The sequence below is a fragment of the Rhea americana genome, unplaced genomic scaffold, assembly GCF_003343005.1.
Source record: "Rhea americana isolate MKP2758 unplaced genomic scaffold, rheAme1 scaffold_19, whole genome shotgun sequence".
NCBI classification, from domain to species: Eukaryota; Metazoa; Chordata; class Aves; order Rheiformes; family Rheidae; genus Rhea; species Rhea americana.
In genome coordinates this window covers 3,422,237-3,447,294 of record NW_028186038.1, presented here as the reverse complement: position 1 = coordinate 3,447,294, position 25,058 = coordinate 3,422,237, and the positions used below count along the sequence as shown (strand labels likewise).

Here is a 25,058-nt window from a genome sequence, read left to right as displayed (position 1 = left end):
TGAATTAAAATAAATAAATAAATAAAGTTCTGCAACATGCCAGTTCTACAACCTTTATCTATGTGGACAGCCTTTGGGTAATTTTTCAAATACCAACACCTGCCATTAACTACAGAAAGATTATTACACCTAGGTTGAATGGTATGTCAAAGCCTTTGTTAATTAATGCAATTTAAACAGTTCTGAGTTGGTTTCTACAATCTTAGTATATAATACTAGGAATTGGTGCTAGCTATTCTGAGTTAATTGTAGTAGACTGAAATAATTTCTTATGAAACTGAGACACCTGCAAACGTCTCTTAGAATTCCCTAGCCTGACTGCCAAAGTTGTACTGCATGTTATATTGCCTTTTTACTCTTTACCATACTGCTTTCCTCTGTGATTCATATGCAGTAATTGACCTCCAAATATGCTTATTTTAGGCTGATTCTGCTAAAGTATTTGTTTGGCTTTGAATTTGATATGTAATCATCTAACAGTTGAAGCATGTCTAACTTACATACATATTAAACTGGTCTATTTTTAATTCTGAATATTAGTCATTTATATTGCAGAACAAAAATATTTTGGAAAAGGGGAGATTTTCGTTTAACTACTTAAATATATCAAACTGGATAAACAGTTTATCCTGAAAACTGGCATACTAGTCTGCATCTGAAGCCCATAATCAAAAATTGCAGTTATGATGATATCCCAGTTACTTCTGTCTCATTAGGTGAAAATACCTCTATAAAGTGTATTGCAGATAAGATCTTCATCAATTATTTTTGAGTATTATTCTACTACACTTAAATAATTTTTACTCAATGTAATTAAGGAAGACAGAATAATACCTTTGTTAAGGTTTGATAATTAAATATTCTTTCACTTAAAATAAGATCTATAAGAATTTAGCTAATRAGGTAAAAATTTTTCTTTTATTCAAAGCATTTAAGATGACACAACCAATTTTTCATTAAAAACAACATGTTAGAAGCATTTTTGGCAAAACCTCTAAATTAAGACCTTGCTACTTGCTACTTTACTTATTTTATTTCTCCATTGCAGTATCTTTTAAAAACATATCAGTGGCCATGATTAAAATATCTATGGGAAATAATTATCATCTGCTGTTAATAGTAAATCTCGCAATTCTTTCATTATTACACTTAGTTTTATTTTAACATTTCTAAAAGAAAAGGAGTTTAAGTACAGTCAGTATTATTTTCTGCAAAGTAAAATCAAATAACTTCAATGTAAACATACTTAATATATAAATACAAACTCAATCCATTGTGTACCATGGCACTGATTTTATGGCAGTCATGTAACTTGCAAATAATGTAGCATGCCAATAACAGAGGTTCCTAAATCAATAAATACATTTAAAAAGAAGAGAACAGTTCACAATATGCAAGCATAATACTTGTAACCAAATGCTACAGTACAGTTACACATGAGCTGTTCTTTAGAATTGTGTAGATAAAACACTTGTCACTAAAACTCACTTAAAATAAAGTGTTTGTTAATAACTATTATTATCTAAAGTTAGGTAAATCATGCCAAATAGCACAAAATACAGTAGCTAAAGAATGAAAAACAATTTGGTAGGCTCATCGAATTCTTCAGAATAGCTGTGTAGAAATCAGGTAGGATTTTCTGTTCCTTCTTTGAACTTTTTTCTTTTTTCTTCCAGTGTTTGTTTAAATACTTTTCTCAGGGTATTGTAAACATATGGTCCATTTTCAGAATCAAAGGTTGTCTAAAAAAAGGAAAAAAATTAAGTTCAGTTCTTAAATAGATGTCCTATAGCAAAATACAAAGTAGATGACCAACACTTAAAATTTTTTAGTTTTCAAACACGCTAAAGAAAGTATGCATTTTATAATGGAGTGCTTAATGCCTATTTTCAACTTTATGCTAACTAGACAGTAAAATAAACTAGTAAAAGGAGAAATGTGATTTTTTAACAGGTTGCAAATCTGTACATTTACAAGAGTTTATGAAGCAATATGATGAATTTTATTCTATTTTCTAAATAATTTCACGTGCTGTATCTAAGAAAGCAGCTAGGAGCTGAGCTGCTCAGAGCTTAACCTGTCATCTTTACTAAATGTCTCCAAAAGCACAGATACTGGTTATTTACACATATCCATTACAGGTTCCAAAAAGTAACTGACTTACAGCATAATTTTGCAAATGCTTTAATTTGATGGAAAGGCTCCAAGTAGTAGTAGAAAAGTAGTAGAAAATCTACCAAAGCCTTTGGTAAGCTACTGCAGTGGCCAATTATTCTCACCATTTAAATATGATTTTTTCCCAGTTTGAAATAGTCCATGAATTGGAAGTAATCTAGATATAGACAAATGATACTAAAGGATTAAGACATATTGTCCAAAGGTCTAGTGACAGAACTGAACTTTCTTGGGAATATTTCCAATCTTCTCTGTAGGCTGATTATTGTAAAATGTAAACTCTGAAGTAAATAAGCATCAGTACAATAGCTGTGAAGGAACTGCTGTAATTTTTAACATAGAATATTGCTCTACCCTTCACAATTTATAATGAATAAATACAAAGTCATGGACAAGTGGTTACTTGCCTTAGTGAAAGCTTTAATAGCACGAGCAAGTAAGGCCTCCTCCACATCAGCTGGTAGCATTTGCAAGTTCACCACACAATGTAAAATACAAAGGATAGTCTGACACTGTTCCTGGTGAATAAATGGAACAGCAGCTCATTAGAAGAAATCTTTTCAGTAAAAACATTTAACTTTCAATTTTTGTTAATTGCTGTTTAAATATCAGACTGTGCCTTCTTGTATTGAAACTTTCAGGTGTAGGAGTTGGGGAGGGAATTTTCAGAAGCCTTAAGAGCCTCTACATAATTTTCTCAGTCATGATGGGAGAAAGTCTTCTCTTGCAGAAAACCCCATAAACTGCTCTGGAAATTTTTGGGAGGCCAGGCATTTACCTGGAGTCTTGACTTTCAAGGCTTCCCCCCATGACACAGTGGCACGCATGTGAAGTTGCACCATAAAGGTGAGATTAGACTTCATGAGCCCAGAGCACTGTGCATGTTTAAGACTTTTATCCTCAGCTAAGGTAGGATGATCTGCATCTCCTTCTCTCGTAGCAGGTCTCCTTCACCATAAAAGGAAGCTTGCAGAAAGACACCTGGGCAGTGCTAGAAAGGATGCATAAATGGACAATAGGATCTTTCCAATTACTATGAGATACGCTTTCCTGGGAGACAGGTCTCCTCATTGGAGGTCACTTAACAGTAAAGTTAAATTAGTTAAAAGAACAAATTAGAACTTCAGGGACTTCTGGGAAGATAAGCTAAATAATACAGGATAAGATAATGTGAGATAAAATCAGTAATTATTAAAAAAAAATCCTTTCCCATACATTTATAACAACTTTGAACAGTTTTCAAGTACTTGACAAAAATGTAAAGATGAAAAACCATGACAGAGTGGAAGAATATTGTGCCTTCTTCAGGAAGGCATTTAGAGATGCAATTGAGAATTTTGAGTGTCTTGAAAATGGCAACTGCACAGAAAGTTCTGACCACTTGTTGATTAGAAGCTGTATTATTGGGACTTTGGGAGGCTGTTAAAAGGGGTCCTATTTTCTCCATACTACAGAAGCAAAGAATGCCCAAAGATGTAGGAAGTGAACTTGTGTAATTAAAAGATCTAGAATAGACATAAAAGAAAAAGAAAAAGAAAAAAAGAAAAGATAATTATCCTGCATTTAGCAGGAGATCTAGTGGAGAAAACACAGTTTAATGGTTTTGGAATCAGAAGGACCTGTTTTCCATAGAGGATTTCAGAAAACACATAGCTACAGTTCTGACTTATGTAATGGAATTTGGCCTGGCTTCTGATTCCATGAATTGGCAAATTCTTCCTCCTCTTTGTCTCAGCTCTGCCAAAGCTGATGGATTAAGATGTTTACACAGCAAATATAACAACTGTTACGCACAGCTGCCAGATTCGACATTAACAAAAGCCATACATAGGGCTCAGTGGAGAAAATTTCTTGCCTTTGTCTCTGGATCTCAAACTACAGAATTTGCAGGTAAATATGCTGAAATTGAGCTTCTAGTGAATAGAGTTCAAAGACAGTATCTGAGATTTTTCTTAAAATATTCATCATCCTGGCATTGATTATAACTCTTACCATAATAACCATCATTTTGATTTTTAAAGATCGAAACTGCCTTTTAAAAGTGCAATTCCCTTGCCCAAAGGCCAGAAGTGTTTAACATACATTAAAAAAGTAGACGTGGCAGTAAAGTAATGATTTGACATATCTAATGCATACCTTTTTCAGTAAGTAAAGTGCTTCTTGTGATTCTGTGCAATTTTTTGCCAACATGTCAATATCATCTTTCGATATAATGGGTTCTTTCAGTTGCTCTATCCAGGACCACATCAAGCTGCAGAGGATAAAAGGATCTCTCTCAGTACAGATTTTATCCCAAGCTCCATCTCGAGAATTCAGTTCTTTCTAAAAATAAATAAATAAAATAAATGCATCATCTATTTACTTTGCTAACATGCTCTTTGACTGTAGTAGCACTTGACTGCTTATGCTCCAACATAAAAAAAAAAAAAAAAAAGACTTAGCAGTTATAAAAAATATACATAATTTGTTTTTTCCCAAAGCATCAACATTAATCAGCAGTAATATAAGTGATTCTTTAAAAGAGAAGGTTGACATAAATAGTACATCTCAAAACCTCCTAATTATCTACTAGAATACAAAAAACAGTTTTGGATTCCTACTTCAAAGCAAATGTTACTGGGAAGATTTGGGTTTGAGGCTAAGGAGTTAGTTTCTGCTAAAATCTTCTACACATGGAATCCTCTGATTAGCTGTGAGAAAGCTAACTAAAAAAATTAAAGCTTTTAAAAGCTTAAAAACAACATAGCTCTAACTTTAAAAATCATTAGTACTTTTATGTTAGCAATAGTCAAGTTAAAACCACAGATAATAGCATCAATTTTTATTAGTTAGTAAAGTGAATGAACATGACCAGAACAATGTTTCAACCTCATGTAAGAGACCAAAATGCATATGTTTGTTTTGCTTGCTTTTGAAAGAACCAGCTCATAACTGACAAATACAATCATTTACTTAATTAGAACATAAATCTGTGTCCCTATGTGTCATTTCAAAGGTTTCCAAGATTCCTTTACCTACTGGTGGCATTTTTGCCATTCCAGGGATTAACCTAGGTGAAATATGCAGAACACACAACATTGAATCAAGTTAAAAATTACCTGCCACATTTCTACCTTCTGCTTCACTTCATCCTCTCCCAGAAATTCATTTATATTTGCAAGTGCTTTAGCTGCCAAAACTCTTCGGGCTTCCAAACTTAATTCTGATTGCAAAACGATGTGTGGAATTGCCTCTGACAGATCTTTGCTTGTCTGGCTTTCATATCCCATAGAAAACTTTGCTTTAGAAGAAGAAGAAGAATCAGAGTCCTGAGAGGCATAGACTCTTCTCTTATACATATTAGTCTCACATTCTGTTCTATGACCAATCTCTTTTGCAAAATTATGCTTTGGTGTTCCAGGTTCCCTGGAATTGTGGATAGATGCCAGACCTGAAGAAAAGGTTCTGCTGCGTTGTACTTCTTTGGCAGATTTTCTTCTGTGATAAAGCGAGGATCCATCTTTTCGTCCATCCAAATTAAATTTACCTTGACTCCAGAATGTACATGTATTACGCACTAAGACTTCTTTGTTTAAATCCCACTGCAGCTTTTGTCCACCTGCAGCAGAACACTCCTCGCCACAGTTCTGCTGAAATTTGTTGTGCAGTAATATCTGAGTAGGTACTGTCCATGCAGTTTCTCCTTGTTCTAAGAGAAACTCAGTTGTCCTTAAATCTGATTCACTATAACTCAGACGCCTTTTCACATGAGTGAACGGCTGAAGGCRTTCGGCATTCCTTCTTTTCCAAAGAGGATCATATGCATGTGCCAAGGAGAAAAGAGCATTGTGGGTCTCAAAAGTAGCTGAGTGAGTTTGGGAGAACGAGTCAGATGTATCACTGTCCTGTCTTTCTAGCTCTTTATCTAGCTGTGTAGAGACCAACTGAGAAACAGTCTCTTCAATTTCAGCTGAGAGATCTGGTATATTTAACAATTCTGCCTCTATCACCTGTCTGTTTTCAGCCAAGTCTAGCAACAGTTTGCAAACTAGATGAATAAGTTTTGGCACATGTTTGAGATGCCTGCTCTCATAACCGTGGAGCAGGTGTCTCTGACGGGTCAGGTACTGAGACAGTGTCACTGTGTGCGCCTTGGGATCACAGCAAGCAAATACATTTCTCAGAGGAATTAAAAACTGCGTGAACTCTCTGATGCATAACAACTGTCCTCTAGTCTGAATAGAATTAGGCCTTTTTGCTCTAACAAACAGAATTGCTTGATCAGCAGTCATTCTTGTTGCAAAAACTAAATAGCAAGCTATTAGAACACCTGGAAAATACAAAGACAAGTATTAGCTGAGGAACTATCAAATTAAAATGAATATTCAGTAAAGATGTACAGGATGAAAATGAWTATAAGCAAAAATACAAGATTTATACCTTTTGTTATGTGATGCTTCTGTTAAGTAAGTACAGTTGTATTTTTTTGGATTGCAAGATAGTAAAGGCATTCTCACTACACTTTTAATGAGAGCTAATTTCTTACCACAGTATCTCTAGCAATTGCAGCATTTTTGAATACTAACACAAAATCAGRAGCAATGCTGGCTTCTATAGGCAGGGCTCTGGCAACAAGATAGGTCTTGAAAGGGCCAGAAGTAAATTAAATTTCAGCTGTTCCACAAAAACCTACTTGATTTAACAATCAGTGATAGGTAGGTCTGTAAGGATAAACATGTAATAAATACATTCAAAAATGAAAGTGTACTAAGTGATTTTTTCCCATCAAAAGGAAGCTATCCAATTTGAATAAAATGGGGAATTATTATTTAGATTCAAAGATTTTTCTAACTTTATTGGCTGTTGTTTTTTATCTTCTAACTGATATCTACTAAAACTGATCTCTTTCTGCCTGTGACAGATTGTTTTCACATATAAATTTGTTTAGCTTTTTTAACCACTGATGCACATCTTGTAGTGATACAGAAAATTTAAACAAGTGAATAATGCTATACAACCAGAGATTCTTTTGCATCTTTAGAAATATAATTCTGTTGATCTTTGGGGTAGAGGACACATACCTGTCCGACCAAGTCCGGCATGACAATGAACAGCTACTCTCCCTTCCTGTAAGGCAAAAGCCATGACTTTTACCATATCAAGTATAGTAGTGAGAGATGCCACTCCATAATCCTTCCATCCAAAATTATAAAAATAAACTAAAATAAAAAGAGAGAGAATTATTTTCAGTTGTACAGAATATGAATTAATACTGTATGAAGAGAAGAGATGACCAATAATAAATGGTAGTACTAAAATGGCATAAAGGATCTTAGAAAAATCTGACTACATAATGTTTGAAAGAAATTATTTTCACATTTCAAAATACTCTTGCTATGAAAATTTGATACGTACATGAAACTGGTAAAGACTTGTCAAAACTAAAGTTCAGCTGGAATGTAAATGGTATAAAAAACTGAGTGATTCATACTAAAATTACTGAGCTATATATAGGTAGGGCATTTTTTTTAAGAAATAAAAGCACTCCTGTTATAAGCTGTTTCTTATACAGAGGCAATTTTTCTCATCTCATTGTGATATGAAAATACAAAAATATTGCCAATACAAATATTCTCAAATCAAAGGAATGACCATTTTGTAGTCTAGATAAGAAAATATGCACCAGAATTTGAAATACAAATAATATTTTATATATTTAGGAACTAGGAAGAAAAAAAAATTAACTAGCTGTCATGTTTTCTTTAGTCCAAACACCTGAATATTARCCTTGAATATACACAATCTTGGATAATGCATTATTCACTCTTGATTATATTTGCCATTTTTCATTTTTATATCCTTTTTTGTGCAATATTTCTTATATAGTTTTTTCTAACACACAAGAAATCATGTCAAAATACCTTCAAATGCCAAAATCAATAATTAATGAGGAACGGCAGCAGGAGCTAACTTACTTCCAGCCTCCATGAAAGCTTCAGGAAGGTAGGTGAAGCCACTTTCTTGTTCCAGTGGATTCCCACAGCTCGCATGCTCCCCAGGACGCTGAAGGTTAATTATGGTTTTTATGCTGCATCTTAAGCAAGGAATAGATGAGTCAAAGTATTATATGCAGCCAAAATCTCATTATTCCATATTTTGTGAAACACACATTTATTCTTAGAGGAGAATAAATCTTTACCTGTATATTGTTAAAATGAAAGGATCTTTACCAACAATCCAAATCTATGTTGAAAGAGAAAATGGATCAGGAATTACATGAGTAATACCTATAATAAATAGTGACTAAATTTTTTACCTTTCAAATTGTTCAATAATGTTGTACTTTTCAATTAATTCTGTTGAGGGTCGAGCTGTAGCCAATATGTTATCTGTTATCCTGAGAAATTAAAAARGTAAATAATAATGTCACTATCATAATTTCTTGAGTATGTGTCTACTTGAATAAGAACATCATTTCATTTTCAAAAAAGACAGAAATACCTTGTTGATTACGTAGAAACTTTATTTTCAAAAAATTCTACTATCATATATAGTGTTAGTGATAAATCCGGTTCAGCTGATACAGATATTATATATCAAAAGATCATTATTGGAAATGCTTAAGTGCCAAACTGATTAACATATTAGAAAACTCCTCTGAAATCTGGACTCTGATCTAGGTTTGGCCCTTAAGATTTGTATACTTCTCAATAGCAGCTGCTGTTACCAAAAATCAATAATAATTTAAAGATGTATTTCATATGAATGCKACTAATTATGAATATGCTTCTGTTAAATACATGCCTTGTATTATTTCATCTTAATAACGTTTTCACTTTCGAGTTCTGTTGTGAACATGTTAAGTCTTAGGAAGAATTATCTATAACTCAGAATGTAGTTTTTTTAATTTATCATAGGTATTTCTTCTTTTGGATCTGAACCAAACTCTTGAAGTAAATAGAAGTCCTTCAGTAACTTTACAGGACTATGTACAATGGCTGTTACAGTTTACTGCTAAGTGGTAATTCTGAATCAACCCATTGTTCTGTTTTTTACTTAACTTAGTAATATTTGAGTTAAAAAGCAATAAGTAGAAGCTTATTTTAATTGAATTCTCTCTTYTAATAAATATAATGGATGCAGTTACACATAGTGAATATAAATGCTGCATATTACCAAGAAGAGTAGAGCCCTTTAATGGCTTGCTCTTGGTCACTCCATCGAGCAGGATTTTCATACTTGCAAGCACGGCCACCGCATGCCATTGAACACTGCATATGACCAGGAATGACATGGCGAAGGCGCTCGCCTACTTTAGTGTATTTTGCCGTTGGACGCCTTGAACTCCCTAGAACACAGGCAAAAACAGATTTAGTAAGGAAGCTTACAAATTCATCTCCATCTTAAAAGTTATCAATTCAATCCTAAATTGATGAAGTTATAAACAGCATAAATATATATGAAATATAYATTTAAGATTCATTTTTCAATACAGACTTAGTAAGGACTGTTAGGGAAAAAACGTTTGAATTACTGCAGAAGTTGGGTTTTTTTTCACAGTAACTTTGCTTTCTTCTGATGAATTTACAGGTATGTGATATCCTTTGCAACGAAACAAATGTCATGATCATCTATCTGAAACCAAAAATACTTAGCACACCTTCACACATATACTGCTGGGTTTTATTTTATCTATGTAACTGAGCTGTTAGAATAAAAAGAATATATTAAACCCTGAATAAAAAAACAGCAAATATTTAATATAAAATACAGCAAAAAGCATTTAAAAATCCCTATTTTACAAATATATCTAAAATATAGCTGACAGAACAAAAGTACARGAATTTAACACACACAAGAGAAACAGAACTGCCTACAATCTTAATGAAAAGTACTTTACTTTTTTTTTCRGGAAAAGTTGCATTCAGCTCCTCAGGGCTCAGAGATGATATGGCCACCATAACCCGGTGAGTTGATGATGACAGTACCTCTACAACTGAGCTCCGGCGCCTCTGGATTATGCGAAGAAGGGGATCAGAGGAAGAATGCCTCCGACCCTGGAAAAAGTTGCTAAAAATACTTGCTGCTGACCACCTTCGGGGTGAGTCCTGCATGACTGCCCCACACCAGCTACAGTTCAGAAGGGCTGCCGAAGATGCTCTGATACGAAAGCCAAGTTGCTCMGTGCTGAAGTTGCACAGAGCTGTGCATCTTTGTGTATGATCTGGCAGCTCTTCAGGATAGGCTGAGCTGTCTCCATAGAAACACACAATGAACCACTGATGCCAGCTATCCTTGTGGCAGCTAAATTCTATATGAATTGATTCTGTTTGGGACAAACTGTTCCACTGCTGATGAAAATAGTTGCATTTCAAGTAGATAATTTTGAAAATGGACTGGGAACAACCAAAACATTTTCTATAAACAATGTGAGTATGTAAATTACACACATTCAGAATTTGCTAAGACACAAAATACGATATTCAAAAGAACAATCAAAATGTAGCTGGATACTGCTTTCTGAGAAATCCGTAAGCAGGAACATTATACTCCCCCACCTTTTGGTTTAACATTCCACAACCACCTCTCTCCCTCTGCTTAGTTGTTCCAAAATGCATCATTAGTTCTGTAATGATTGGGATTAGTGTGTTCCTACTGAAATGGTTCAGTACATGATGAATTGTAGACTGTTCACTCTGGACCATTCATATCTTCTAACAAAACACAATTTGTTATTCAAAACAAAAGGCTTATTTTGTCAGGGCCCAGCTATTTTATTAACCAAAGCTGTTAGCCCTACAGACTGAGATAAAGCAGATTATGAGAAGAAGACATATCAGTGGAGTGCTTTAAGCTTTTGAAGGTAGATATTAGGTGGCAATTTTCCTCCTACTTTGCTTCTAGTGTGCTAAGGAGGAGAATGAGCTGGCCAGAAAGATTGCAAGGTTCTCAAAAGCACAGAATTCCCATGCTGGCAATTATATGGAGAACAGATTGTAGCAATGTTAAAATAATTAAATGTCTAGAAACATCTATTGAAGGGCTAGAACATCTACGTTAAAACATCCCTTGTCTATACATTAGACTAGGTGCTAAAGATTCTGAGGCAGGGAAAAGGGGAAAAAAACTATAACTTTGTTCATTAAGTAAATTAATCCTGTTGCATTTTCCTAAGCATATATACTATCCTTAGCCTGCATTTGACATTTCTTTTTGTACTATGAAAGCAGTCCTCTTAAGAGGAATTTGCATCATAATAGAAAGCTCTCTTCTGATTTTTTTTTTAAGGCAAAAATCTACTGTTTCTTCTAGGTACTGAACAGGAATTAAGTAACTGAATTTTTAATACTGCATCCCTGCTATTAAGAAGACATAGTAAGGTCTTCTGTAGATACTACGCCTGAAACATTAGTAGTGATGTCATATGAGAAAAGGAAATATTAAAGCCAATACTGTTAGCTGTTGTCTCAAAATTCTGACTACTCTGATTCAACACTAATGATGATATCAAGAGCTGAGGGAATATTTAAATGGGCTTTTATTTTAGGGGTTAGGTGAAAGAGAAAGGAAGATGAAAAAGGCTGTTTCAAGAGCTTCCTATATCCCATGAGCATGAAAAATGTTTTTTAATTAATTATATTGCTTTCTTATATTTATTTCTTTTTCTTTCTCTTCCCAGTGTTTTCTTCAGTACGTATCAAATTCTAGTGGAGGCAGAAATGAGCAAGATAAAATGCTACATGCAGTTATTTTCCCATTGAATCTAGTAGGACTTGCAAGTATTCACTCAAAATAGTAAGTCATAGTTATATCCCATAAGACTTTAAATATCTTCTTAGATTTTTGTTGGTGGTGGTGGTGAAGGTTTGTTCAGAGTGCTAGGCAGTTTCTGAACGTGAAAATGACATAGTTCTTTTGCTTAAGAGGTTATACCTGGCAATATGAAAGCTACAGAAAAGTTCAGCATAATAATGCATTGTGGTGATGATTAAGTAATGCAATTCATTTTTATGTTATAGACATTTTGTGCTTATAATTGGTGAATAATATATCTATTTTTAATTATCTGTAGAAATGTGGTTTTTTCAGAATTTCTCTAAGTGGTTTCTATGAATAACGTATGAGAGGAAATGATTACCTGAGTTCATATTTGCAAGGTACACACTGCTTTCTAGCAATGAAGAATATGGTAGTTCATTTTGCAGCAAAACTCCTGCAGCCATTGCAGTACCTGTTGAAACAGTAATACGTTTACTGTAAATCTAGAGCACAAGTTCAAAAATGGAAAATAAGGTGAGTGCCTGTCACTGATCATAGAACTGTCCAAAGTTCTTTGGGCAGTCAGACATGGACTGTATTTTTTTTTCTGGTGTACAGTCATCTTAAAAGAGGTTGGCAGTCTGTACCAGCACAATTGAAGTTTAGCAGATTGTGTATTTCTAGCGCTAGAGCTTWGCTGAGCATGGCCTTTATAATTTGTGCTTTATATGGATAGTCATTCAACTTAAAAKTTTTTAAGGTAACGTCACCTTAAACATATGACTGGAAATCTTGAACTGAAATCCTGCAGGGGACAGTTTCGATGATGCTAATGGTATCATTATGACAGCACTGTTTCTAGATCAGACCATTTATAGTTTTAGTTTATAATATCCAAGCAGACCATCCCCAAATTATATGCGTTCTCTGTTCTCTTTCCTCCACTCGTTTCTAGTACGTTGACAAGTTTGAAAGCACATATATGAAGATCCTTCTCTAATGAGAAATCCAAACACAAGTCTTTGTCTGAACAGAAAACAGTTCTTCTGATGTTTTAATATGATTGCTAATACAAGGTATGCCTTGCCATGAAGACCTCACACCTGACAAAAAGAAAGCTAAAGGAAAGCAGTAAGGGTGAACATATCCGTCACAGTGATGTTTAAATAAACCATTTATAAGGATTTTGTGTGGAAATTCTTACCCARTATTCAATTTCTTACCTCAATAGAAAAATAGTTGCATTTATAAAAAAAAAAAGGGGGGGGGCAGCATCATTCTCATACTAAACCAAAATGGCTACACTATATGCGTAACTAGTAAAACGTTTCTACATAGAAAAAACTCAGATCCCACATTCTGTTAAAATGGTATTAGGATTCAGCAGCATAAATAGTGTTTTAAAGGACAGGAGATTTGCTTAAAAAAATGTTTATGGAGATGAGGTGGTATAACAATCCTAAATTGCGATAAAAAGAGGTTTCAACTGTTTGTTGTTCAATATCCACTTTTCATCTGTAATTCTGCTTGTTTTCAAAAATAATTTTTAAATAGATCCAAACAGAATTTCGGTTATTCAGATATTACATTATCTGACCACATACTTGAATAAATTGAGATTATTCTTCCAAGAGTGCTAGTAGACTTCATTCCCATTTACCTCAAAGACCCTTACTATCCCTTTCCAGGATACTTTATGGTAGGAACAGAATAAACATACTCACCAGTGACCCTTTAAAACTGGTGCATCAGTATAGAATGGCCTYGAAACAATGAGAATAGCAGGCACTGCTATTGTTTGTGAGAACAAGTGGCCTTTTGAAACTTCAGTGATGCCAAGAAATGCATTTCTAATGTAAATATATATATTAGTAAGAATACTAATTAAGATGAATCTTAATGAATATGAAAGAGTATCTGGAATGTTTTCTACTCAGCTATTTAACCACCCAACTCTGCACTTTTAAAGTCAAATACTTAATAAATAGGCAGCAACACCCACCCACCCACACCCTGCATTGGGAAAACAKCTATATCCTGAAAAGTCTCTATCCAGAATGTTTTTCTACAATGTGCCAGAATTAATGGTTCAAGTCAAGTTATAAATCCGACATTCCTAACATAGCAGTATTTGACTACCTTTTTTTTTAAAAAAAACAAAGTTTGAGAGTATGAAGTACGATACTCTTGGAATACTGAATAAAGAATATAAATTTGGTTTAGATTAACTTAAAATTCCAGTCTTTTCTACATCTGAAATAGTGGGAAATGCCTATTTTTCCAGATGTACATTACAGGACACATTGTCAGAATGAATACTGTATTCTAGAAAGTCTTAATTCAAAAATGTTGCCTTCTGCAACAGCATTGCCTGCTGTTGTTACAACTTACTGATAAAATAAGGATAATTGAAAGTGAGTAAATCAAAGCAAACAGCTTTTGTCAGTTATTGTATTTATTTAACAGATGTTTCTGTATACTTATTTATTTGTACTGCCCACATGAAAGTGGTACAAAAAAGTGAGTCAAAATGTCAGAGTATTTCTGTCATCCAAAACTATTTTCTCTCTCTCGCTCTCTCCTTTTTTTTTTTTTTTTTTTTTTTAAGTAACCTGAATTCAGGTTGACAGGATCGCCTAACTGAAAAGAGAAAAGGTGCAGATTAATGCAGAAGATAAGGTACCTGTAGTTTTATAAAATACAAGCAATATTGTTCTAAATGTCAGAGACAAACAATGTGTTTATTTGCCTTTTAATGAATTAGGCTCTCCTCAAATTTATTTCAGAAGATATACTAAATCCATACTTCCATTTCTATACAACCAGTATAGTTCCGACTAACTTAAATATTTTGTCTGCATGCTTTTTAGTTCTTTAAATTTACTGTCTGACAAGTATTTTGAATTCCACAATGTAAGCAGTGTTTCTTTGTAATTATCTGGGGGGTGGGGGGGGTTGGAGAGAAATTGTGAACTTTTTATAGAGTAATATTGCACTCCCTCAGGCAGAAGTAAAATACTATAACTTTGGACAGGAAGTACTTTCAGTGTTGATGTTATTGGAGAGGGTTATTATATTTGTACGCAGATCAAAATAGTATTAAAACAAGTGCTTGAGAAAAAGAAACAACTCTCATATTTCTTCTATGTATCGTATGTTTTTAGTTTTTAAAAGAGTCTCTTCAGCATTTTGTTCATCACATTTGATACTCTCAGATGCTACAGAAAAAAGCAAGAATCCTGAAATGTTATTCTAGGTCATGTTCCTTATTAGCTCTCTAAGGGAATTGAGTCACATACCTTGTGGCAGTCGTATCACCTTAATCAGATTCACTRTGTTATCTGTGTGACATGCATTTCTATTGCCATGACAGCAAAGAAGCTGGTCTTTTAATCTTGGTTTCACAATTTTAAAAAAAGGAACAGTATCTTAGGTGATGTTCCATCTCTGTATTTTATCACAGGAAGCAATGTCATTAAGCCTGCATAAACAACACAGGTAGTGTAACTTAAGAGTGAAAATATTATCTGTGTTATTGGCTGATTGAAGTAACTAGCAGTATCTTATTGCCTAAGGGAAAAAGGGTCTCTTGAAATCATGGTATCAAGCATTAAGGGGATATTTCAAAAGGTTTATTTCTCCCTCCAGTGTGTTTTTTGTATTCATTTTGTTGTCCCACTGTATGCATTTCTGAGGCTTTTTTTTTTCCTCATTTGAGCCAACCAGTTCCTAACAGAAAGGATATACTGGTTTTGTTGACCATTAGTTGCACCACTGATTCACATGTTGCATTTGATAACAGATGAGTAGTTGTCAGATCCTACTCACTGCTTCATACRTGCAGAGAGGTGGCTTTTTTGCAGAGGAACTAGTGTAGTCATACTGTGCTGTCATAGGTGAGATTCAGTTTGTGCATCCACTTTACAGGAGTGAAGTAGTTTCTTGTTCATGTCATGATTTCCTCTGGAATAAGAGCGCTTCTCTTTGCACAGATACAGGTTGAGTAGTAAAATGCCATGCAGCAAGTAGGCCAATTGGGATATCAGTGGTCCACAGTGAAACAGGTTCTGCAACTAACTGTGGTGCAGGTTTCCTCAGAAAGAGCACAGAGGAGAGCTCTGCTGCTGGTTCACATGGTCAGGCTGCAGTACGGCCTGAGCAGACTAGCCACTGCTAGGATAGGATTAGGTGCTGGTAGTGCCTTTCCTTTACTATCTGGTAGAAGGAAGGAAGGACCACATCAGAAACTACTCCACACCTCAAAACTGGCTTAGGTATCACCCTGCCTTGCAAAGAGGAARGTGACCTTCTACTATCTCAGGATCTGGAAGGTCTTCCTGGCTTCCATCACTGGGCACGATCTTTGCACCAGATTGAAATGGGAGCAAGGAATAACATCAAAGATTTTTAGCAGCCAGAAAAAGAATTATATAGCCAAAAAGTGATGCAATAACAAGACATTGGTCACACTTGACTCTAGCAATTAATACAGTTATTTAATATATGTAACTATTATCTTTTACTTCCGAACACATTTTTCAAAACAGACAGTAGAGCTTGCGTTGTAGACTGGAATGACTCCAATTGTGCAAGTTCAGCTGCCAGCACGAGCAGTAATCCCCTGTGAAAGCTTCTCACCGCATTTCCGAGAAACTACTAGTTCACTTACTAGTGAGATCCCATTTCTCCAGATCTATGTGCATTTGGGTAATTTAGAATACGAGAGCACATCACACATTTGAAAAAATTACTTTCATGTATTAACGTGAAAAAAACTTTGATAAGCAGTMAATTTTAAGATATCAACGTGTAAGAAAAGCTGTTTTAAAACTCAAGTATATTCGTACAATATAGGCAAATGCTGATGACCTGTCGTCACCTGTCACATAAAATATGGGGTTTATTTTACTATTTTCTTGCTTTCTAAAGTCATTTGTTCTCTTCCCTATTGCATTCCTATATAAGTAACTACCCAGTGGCCAAATTTTAAAGGAACMTAGTTGACTGCAGATGTAGATAGAGGCTAGGTTAGCTTAGTACCAATCACTCAGCTAGCTCCATGTATGAGTACACTAAAATTTAGTCCATGGCCTGATTCTATAAGAACTTATCTATATGGGAAATTCTGATTTTGTGGGTAGTCTCACAGAGTCAACAGGATATTTATCTAAACAGAAAATTATATGGGACAATGTTTCATTGCCAGAAGGCAAACTTCTGGAAATTGCAGTAATTAAGATGTTTTATTTAATTCTTTTAAATTGTTGCTGTTAAATTTAAATTTGATTGTTTAGTTAGATAACTAAAACTAAGCAAATATATGGTAGTGTAATGAGAATTGTTTGTATTTAATGAAATAGTAAAAGGCTGTGGTTATTTGAAAGAGATTATTAAAATATAAAAATATAGAATATACAAAAATGGTTATTAAATTCTAACTTGCTCTCTAAATTCAGGTTTTAACTTTCTTTTACGATAGGCAGATTATGAAAGTTTTTGACAAAAAAAAATGTTAAGAGATAGTTAGTCACTTCTGCAGGAAGCACTGGTAGATGAAATCACATTTCAAACTACAATAGACTATCTAATTTTAACATTGCCAGAAATAACAAAACATTTATTTCTAAAGTTTTGTAAAAGTGGTAGCTAACTATTTTTCCTTAAATTTGCTTATATGAATAATGAAAGAAAATGGTGTTTTAACATACATTACAGTAAAAAGTATTGATATAAAATATTTCACAAATATTTAAGGTACAATTAGCAAAAAACTCTGAGGCAGTATTCAGCATGGAGCGAATGCATTTCAATAGGCACACATCTCAATTCCCTAGGCTCATTTGAAACTTGAAATGTTTACTACCTATGAGCTAACACCAAAAAAAAAAAAAGGAAAAAGTAAATAACACATAGATATAGGACAGAGAGAGGATAAGGTTATAATTTAAATAAAGATAGTTTAGCTATATGCAATTTACACACATGGGCAATCCTACAGCTATTGTAAAACTCCGGTGATTTCACTGGGAACACAACCAGCAGTAATTTATTATTTCTATATGTGTTTTTCCCCTTTGGGAAAAAATATTCACCATCTGTTTTCATAAAATGTGAATGTCATTTTATCATTAAACATGGTATTTACATAGGAATGCAGCTGCTTACACACATTTTAAAGAGACAAAAGAATATAATTCATTAGAAGATTATGTAGGTGTTGGCCTGGTGATGCAGTGTTTGCTATTAATAGATTTTTGACATAAATAGTAAGAAATCGCAACCTAAACTGATGGACAGGTCAACGGTCTTGATTCATACTGTTTCAGTCACATCAGCTCTCTGTAGTAGCGTTAGCACAATAGTTAACAGATGTTACTTCAAACTACCTTGAACAGGCTGGCAACTAGTAATTACTATTGAGAATTACAAAGGAGATGGTATAAAAATGAATACATTAACCATTCTGCCAACGAAACTGGTGACTCATATATTCTTGATCATGAATAGCATGTTTACTAAGATAGTCTATCTGATTTGTAAGACTGACTATATACAGAAGAGTGAGATACTGTCAGTAAGGAATTTTAATAGCATTCAGAAGTGGAAAAGTTTTAAAATTGAACTTCTGCAAGTCAGAGGGATTATTTTTAAATATCAAATAACCAAAACCATAGTGAGTAAATTTACATGCATTTTAATAGATATTTTCAATAATTTCAATTTAACCTCTTACCTGTTACCCAGCAAAAAGAATGAGTGACTGTTGATCCCTTCATTATTGCAGCATTAACCACAAGAAGTATGTTCTAGGGAAATTCACGTTTACAGAAGAGAAGCTGAATGATGTTGCCACAGTATTTCCTGTAGTTAATTGGATTCATGATGGTAATCTGGGAGGAGCCAGTAACTATCTTTTCTTTAACTTAAGACTGTATGTGGAATGCCGTACGGACTATGCAGATAATCATCCCATAAACTGCTTTCTATTGCTGTCTAGATTTTAAAGGGATTGAGGCAAACAGGCCACACCAGTCTGATGTTTTAATAGCTAAATCCTGCATCTCTTCTTTCTGTTCACCTCATTTTCGTATTAYTAGCCACAAGTAAATATATATACATGTCCAGCTGTGTCAGACTAAGCACATAATTACAGAAATAATTTTGTGAAGTTATATTAAACAAAGTTATCCTAATAAATTCACTTTGAAACAGCATGAAAAGAAAATCATGGATAAATATTTTGTTGTTCATATTTGTAGTTATATCCTGAACAAAGTATTTCCTTTCTCACCCAATATAGCATAGAATATCACTAAAGTATTTACATGTAGTAGAAATTAACTGGACTAAAAGTAATATCAGAAAATAGAAAAAATAAATATCTCTCAGTGAAGCAGAGGTAATCAAGTAAAATAGCATCATTAAAAATTCCTCCCAGTTATTTAAAAACAAAATAACAAATATTTGTACAAACTTCTATGGATGGGATAGGTGTCTTATTTAAACAAGCAAGGAGCTACAGGCGACAACTCTCTAAAGGCTGATGCCAACAACCTCATTAATTCCAAAGATGCTATCTCAGCTAAACACCTGCCTTAATTTGGCCAGCAGAGAAATGGAGCATGTAGCAGGACTAAATTGTTTGGTTAGTTTTCAGAAACAATTTTATAATCAGATTGCACTGTGTTTGTGCTGTGTACTGCTAATAAAATTCAGATTGAAGAAGAATCCAAATACTCCTTTATACAAAAACTCATTTACTGAGAACAGAGACAAATTTACAAAAGTAATCCTTAAAATTATATGTCTAGCTTCTTAATAATCTTGCAGGGACAAAAGTCCTGTGCATGAACTAAACTGCATTCCAGTCATTTTAGTAAACAGCATACATCATATACATGCATGTATGCACACTTGGGCAAAAAAAAAGTATTATATAAAAACTGGGCTTCAAAAGATCTGTGCACAATTCTGAAAAACATATTAAAGTAGCTTAGAATCATGGTTATTCTCAAAATCTCTCTTCTACAAGTATCCGTTTTAGTTTACAGCCATTGTTTGCCACGTGCCATGGTAAATATATCTTCTTAGAAAGCTAGTAATTGGTCATGAGTGAATGTAAAGTGAGATAAAATCCAAACACAAAAATTCTTTCTGGGGAAAATAAGCTGTTTTCAAGTGAGCACAATTATTTTTTAAAAAGTCTGCTCACATAGTTTGTGCATTAATTACAAAGAGAAAAGATGAATACAGTTTCCTTCCGTGACTGTGTGTCCCATGAAGAAACCAAGAATTTCCATGTTCAATACCTGTTTAATTTTCAAACACATTCACCATCCTACATGAGTACAGTATGAACCCAAGGTGAACTGTGTGCCAGAGYTATAACATAGATTTATTTTTTTGAAGTGATTATCTTTTAGCTGAAAAATATATTAATAGAAACATACAATGGAAAAGTCTTAAAAGCCTGTAAGTATTTTTAATTGTATGGCAAAATACAGCTATTGCTTTGGATAGTGAGTCTTTGCTGTTAAAGGAGGGTTTGAATAGAATCAAAAAATTTTGTGAGATGCCTTAATAATTGCCCTCTCAGCTGTATTATGCTTGTAAGTCTGTTATTTACAACAGGCAGGTATCAGAGGGCATGTAATTTCATTTTTCTCCAGTGCAGTGTTTCTTATAGAACATGCGTATTAAAATTCACCTTTAGGACTGAAGGAGTTCTGTAGCTACAAACATAAGCTGCAGAATAACTTGTTGAGGAACAAACATTTTAATTAAGGTGTATCTAAGTAGCCATATACTCCTGTTTCGGTAACCTGTAATGCAAATATATATTGTTAAAAATGTGACTGAAATCAGGTTCATTATTTTGAACTTTAAGGTAGAAATTTAGGACTTGCTGTACTGCAAAATAAAGTTTGTCCATTTAAACAACATCTAAATACTAAGATTATATATTATTCCAACTGCAAAATGATTTAAGTTTTTAAAATTCTGAATATTTKCCCCTTCTGTTATTTAAAACCTGATCAGATTGTGCAGTTTGAAATACTGTGTTGCACTTCTTTCTTTAATGTGTTTGTTTAAGCTTCAGCTCTAAATGTGTCGATCACCCCAGTTTCCCCTTACTGTTGGTGGCTCTGCAGTGCTCAGAATCTCTGAAAAACTGGTCCATAAGGGTCCATATGTGACAAGAAGTGGAGCAGCTAAAGAACTATTTTTTTTCTAGTGATCTGCCAAGTTTAGCTAGTTCCAGGAAGCTGTGCCAACCGTGCTTGTTCAAATAGGCTATGTCATCGTACTTTAATCAAGACAAGGTTTTGTGTTAACTGAGTGTGACTTTTTGGGGGTGTTAACCACTAGGTTAAAATAACGTGCCATTTTCAAAGAAAGAATATGCAGAGTAGGCGGGATGCCAGTGACTAGACTAATAGTCTTTATATCTTTAAGCTTGGCATTTTCCTATTGAAACAAAATGAAGAATTGCAAGTCCTCTGGAAAATTCTATTGACCTATCATTGCTGTTCAAAGATCTTAACAAGCGTTTTAGCTGAGTAGAACAGGATCAGTAGGCTTCTGGCAGCGTATTTCCCTAGAACTGTATGGGCTATCTCATGGCTACCTTACACTGCACTTAGTAAATCCACCTGTCCCATTGCTTTAGGTACTAATTATCAAATTAGGCAGGCAGAAAACTACGTCTCATAATAAGATGAATGCAATTAAAAAGTTTGACCATTGTTAAGACTGCACTGTTTCCACTGCTACATAGATAGAATTGGAACTTGAAATTATACTACAATTTAAATTTTACTAAAACCTGATTTACTTTAAGGATTATGCTAATTTAGTTCAAACTATGTATTTAGACTCCTAGCTGGCTTTGAACATTTCCATCTTTACTTTTTGCTTTCTGCGCTTCTCATAGCTTAGGTAATAAAAATCTTTTAATGTTGCTCTGTATTCAGGTCCCGAATGCTTACATTAAAACACTGCAGGGAATGGTATAGTGTGTATAAATGTGTACTAAAATTACACATATAAATGTGTAATTTTAAAACTGTATGAAGTTTTAGTAAAGACTTTTTACAAGTTTTGCTTTTAGATTAATTTTTTGACAATCCTGTCCCTTAAATATAATGCAGTATCAAACAACAAATCAATCATAAAGGCAACGTTTAAGCCTGTCTTTCGTTCCCAGACCTAGCCTACATTGATAGTTATGTAATCGTTATAGTTATACGTATAACATAGTATATACTTTGTTAACTATGTAACTAGTTATATGTAACTATGTTACAGTTGTGAGATTAAATATGTGCTGTTTAGGTGCCTGATGAGATCCCAGAGCAACAGCCCACCTATGATCCCTCTCCTTTTTTGTCACCTGTACTTCCTGTATTCCCCTCTTCTGTTTGTTCCACTGCTAGTTAAAACTGTCGATAAAGGATAAAATGGAAATGTAGTAACATTTTAGGAAGAGGGAGCATAATTACAAAGATTTCAATTCAAAAGACAGTTTTAAAACTGAAGAATTGTATCAAATATTACTTACAAGCTGTTCACTGTAAGCCCAGGAAAATAGCCTAGAACTTCACTTTCTAGCCACAGACCTAGAAATGAAAGAAAATTCACAACTAAATACAGATTTTAAAAGGAAATGAGAGATGCTGTAAAGCTGTAGGAACCCCTTTCAGATGCCTCATTTTCTGACTATATGACACAGTGGTGTCCGTGTGGCTGCAAACCCCTTATCCAGAAATGGTCTATTTTGTGCTAGAAGCACTGCTTTTGAAGTAGGCAGTGAATGTCAGGTTTTTGAAAATGGAGAAATTAAGAAGAAATCCTTCCTTCATAAATCTTATAATTTCTGATGAGCTACCATATAGTAATCCAATTTGTGATGAACTTTGCAAATGAACTGTTTAATACATGTATAAGCTCTAGGAAGCATTAGACCTCCTATGCTTATGCAGAACAAATGTGTAGTCTATGCACAATAAAACTTAATTCTTCAAAAAGTGGCAGACTAGCTAAAGAGGAAATGTTAAGGAAGGAAAGTGGATCTCAGGTAACCCAGACCTTTTATGTATTTTATCACCTGCCTTTTGCCAAGGAACAACATGGCCGAGCTCCGTGACACAGGGGACTGTTTCAGTGAAGAACCAAAGAGGTCAAAGGATGTTAACAAGGCAGCCCGAGATCAAGGGCTGCAGGTGGCCAGCTGGTCATTCAGATGGAGTATCTCCCTCTTGCTCCCAAGATGGAATTAAGCCCACAAAATAGTCCAGAATGGAGAGAAAACTGAGGAAATAGGTATGTTTTAAATTATTTTTCTGATTTATGACAATAACAAGCTGCTTAAAATCAAGAGTAAACATGTTTAGAAGCTTTTTCATGTTGTTGCAAAAATAACCACAGGATACAAGGTTGGAAATCATTTACTTTTGTTGTAAGTGTACTTAAGCAAATCTGGAGTCTGAAAGTTGTTTCCACAAAGAAATAAGGAGGAACACTGAGGAAACTGTGGAGGAAAGGGCAGGGAATCCCTGTCCTTGTGAGGAGCAGGGAGGGTTTAGGGAGCGCGGGCCTGGTGCCCGAGGCCAAGGCTGCGGCAGGCAGCACCTGCGCCTCTCCGGGACGGACGGACGCCCCATGCCGTCCACCCGTGTAAGGCCTCTGACGGGGCAGTCRGTCTTTAAGAGCACATGCAGACAACAGGAAAGAGAGACTGGTTTGTTTTTGAAGTGTGGTTGTCTTAAGGACTGACGGGCCTTACGGTGTACAGCTGAACTGGCTGAGCACYGTGGGGCCGGCAGTCGGCAACAGCCCCCGCGCTGGGAGCTGCCAGCTCAGCCCCGTCCCCGCGACCTCTGACGGCTGCTGAGCCGTGTGGAGAAGCACGTGAGGAAGTTACCATCCCTAGCTACAGAACTAGCTATAGACCCAGAGACAATATTTCTGTATCGGAAGCGTCTCTTTAAGCTATGGCAAGGTTCTGTCTGGCTGYTACTTTAAATCTCTAATGATAATATTAAAGTAATCCTGTAATTCCATTTACTTATTTATTTTAAAAGAATTAAATGGTTTTATGCTTTATACTTTATTCCTAATGTCCTTTATCAATGCTTTAATTTAATGCTTTCCATATAGATTGCTTAAAGTACTTCTAAGTTCAACTGTGTTGGTAAGCAAACTGGCTAAAAAAAGGAACTCCYTGTTGTAGCAGCAGTTGTTCTCAGTTGTAGGCGTTTTAAAAGATTAGATAAAAATTGGATCTGAATTGCGTGCATCTTAAAAAGAAAATCTTAAACTTTGAATGGTATATACTAGCATTAAAAAATAAACTGGCAAACTATACTCTTCATTCAGAAAAGTGGAAATATGTTGCCATCCATAAGGCAATCTTGTACCTTACCTGAGCACATCTAATCCATTTAATTTTKTCACTGCATTTGTATAAGCATTGCTTCCAATAACTAAAATTTCAGCCATGTCAAATTTCCCAATTTCTACTCATGACATTTGTAAAATTTACTATTTAAAAAAAAAGGGTCAGTGGTTYCACGATAAAGTAAAATATTTACTCAAGCATATGGAATAAGCACTTCAGATGGATACTGCCACCCAAGCAGCCACATGCGAGAAGATTACAGTGCTAATTACAGCTCGGAGGTGACACACTTACAATATCTGGCCCTGCGGACCGTATCCTTGCTTTTTTCTTGGTTGTCTGACACATGTGGCTCTATGTGTGTTTTACATAAACTAGTGATGAGAAAAAGAAASGGAACAAATGCTTTCAAGCAATACRTGATTGCGAGCACTGCAGTTGGTTCTGTGCTATTCTTTGGGGATTAATTACTCGGCAGATGCGGCGCTCGGTTCCTCTAGCAGAGGCGCAGGCCTGCTGAGAGCACGACTCTTCCTAAGAGCAGAGTCCRGGGAGCCGTGCAAAGGGAGAACGCGTAATGCTACATGACTAACACGTTAGGTAATCTTTTAAGTCGGTGACGAGCGCAGTTACAGTCCGCCGGCAGCGCAGCGATAGCGGCCCGTAACGCCCTGTCCTGACGGAGGCGAAGGCGGGCGCTCAGGGCCGCTCCTCGCAAGGGGCGCCCGGCGGAGGGAGGCCGCCC

The 25,058-nt window shown here is 35.0% G+C and overlaps 1 protein-coding gene and 1 long non-coding RNA gene across 4 annotated transcripts; one reads left to right on the top strand and one right to left on the bottom strand.

The window, feature by feature from the left end:
- Positions 1-956: 956 nt before the first annotated feature.
- PTPDC1 (protein tyrosine phosphatase domain containing 1) lies at positions 957-22,528 on the bottom strand. Of its 3 annotated transcripts, XM_085302401.1 has the most exons (10): positions 22,475-22,528; positions 12,293-12,385; positions 9,331-9,502; positions 8,471-8,551; positions 8,130-8,248; positions 7,236-7,373; positions 5,274-6,484; positions 4,312-4,497; positions 2,583-2,693; positions 957-1,742 (listed from the first exon to the last, which is right to left on the bottom strand). In XM_085302401.1, the coding sequence occupies exons 2-10, from the start codon at positions 12,375-12,377 to the stop codon at positions 1,626-1,628; spliced, it is 2,220 nt and encodes a 739-aa protein (XP_085158527.1). In that variant the 5' UTR covers positions 12,378-12,385; positions 22,475-22,528; the 3' UTR covers positions 957-1,625. The 3 variants fall into 3 exon arrangements, with proteins under 3 accessions (XP_085158527.1, XP_085158528.1, XP_085158529.1); XM_085302402.1 differs by lacking the exon at positions 2,583-2,693; XM_085302403.1 differs by lacking the exons at positions 12,293-12,385; positions 22,475-22,528 and adding an exon at positions 10,055-10,268.
- On the top strand, positions 10,169-13,110 carry LOC146597217 (uncharacterized). The gene is made up of 3 exons (XR_014895528.1): positions 10,169-10,255; positions 11,834-11,949; positions 12,869-13,110. It is a non-coding gene; the product is annotated as an uncharacterized LOC146597217 (long non-coding RNA).
- Positions 22,529-25,058: the final 2,530 nt, after the last annotated feature.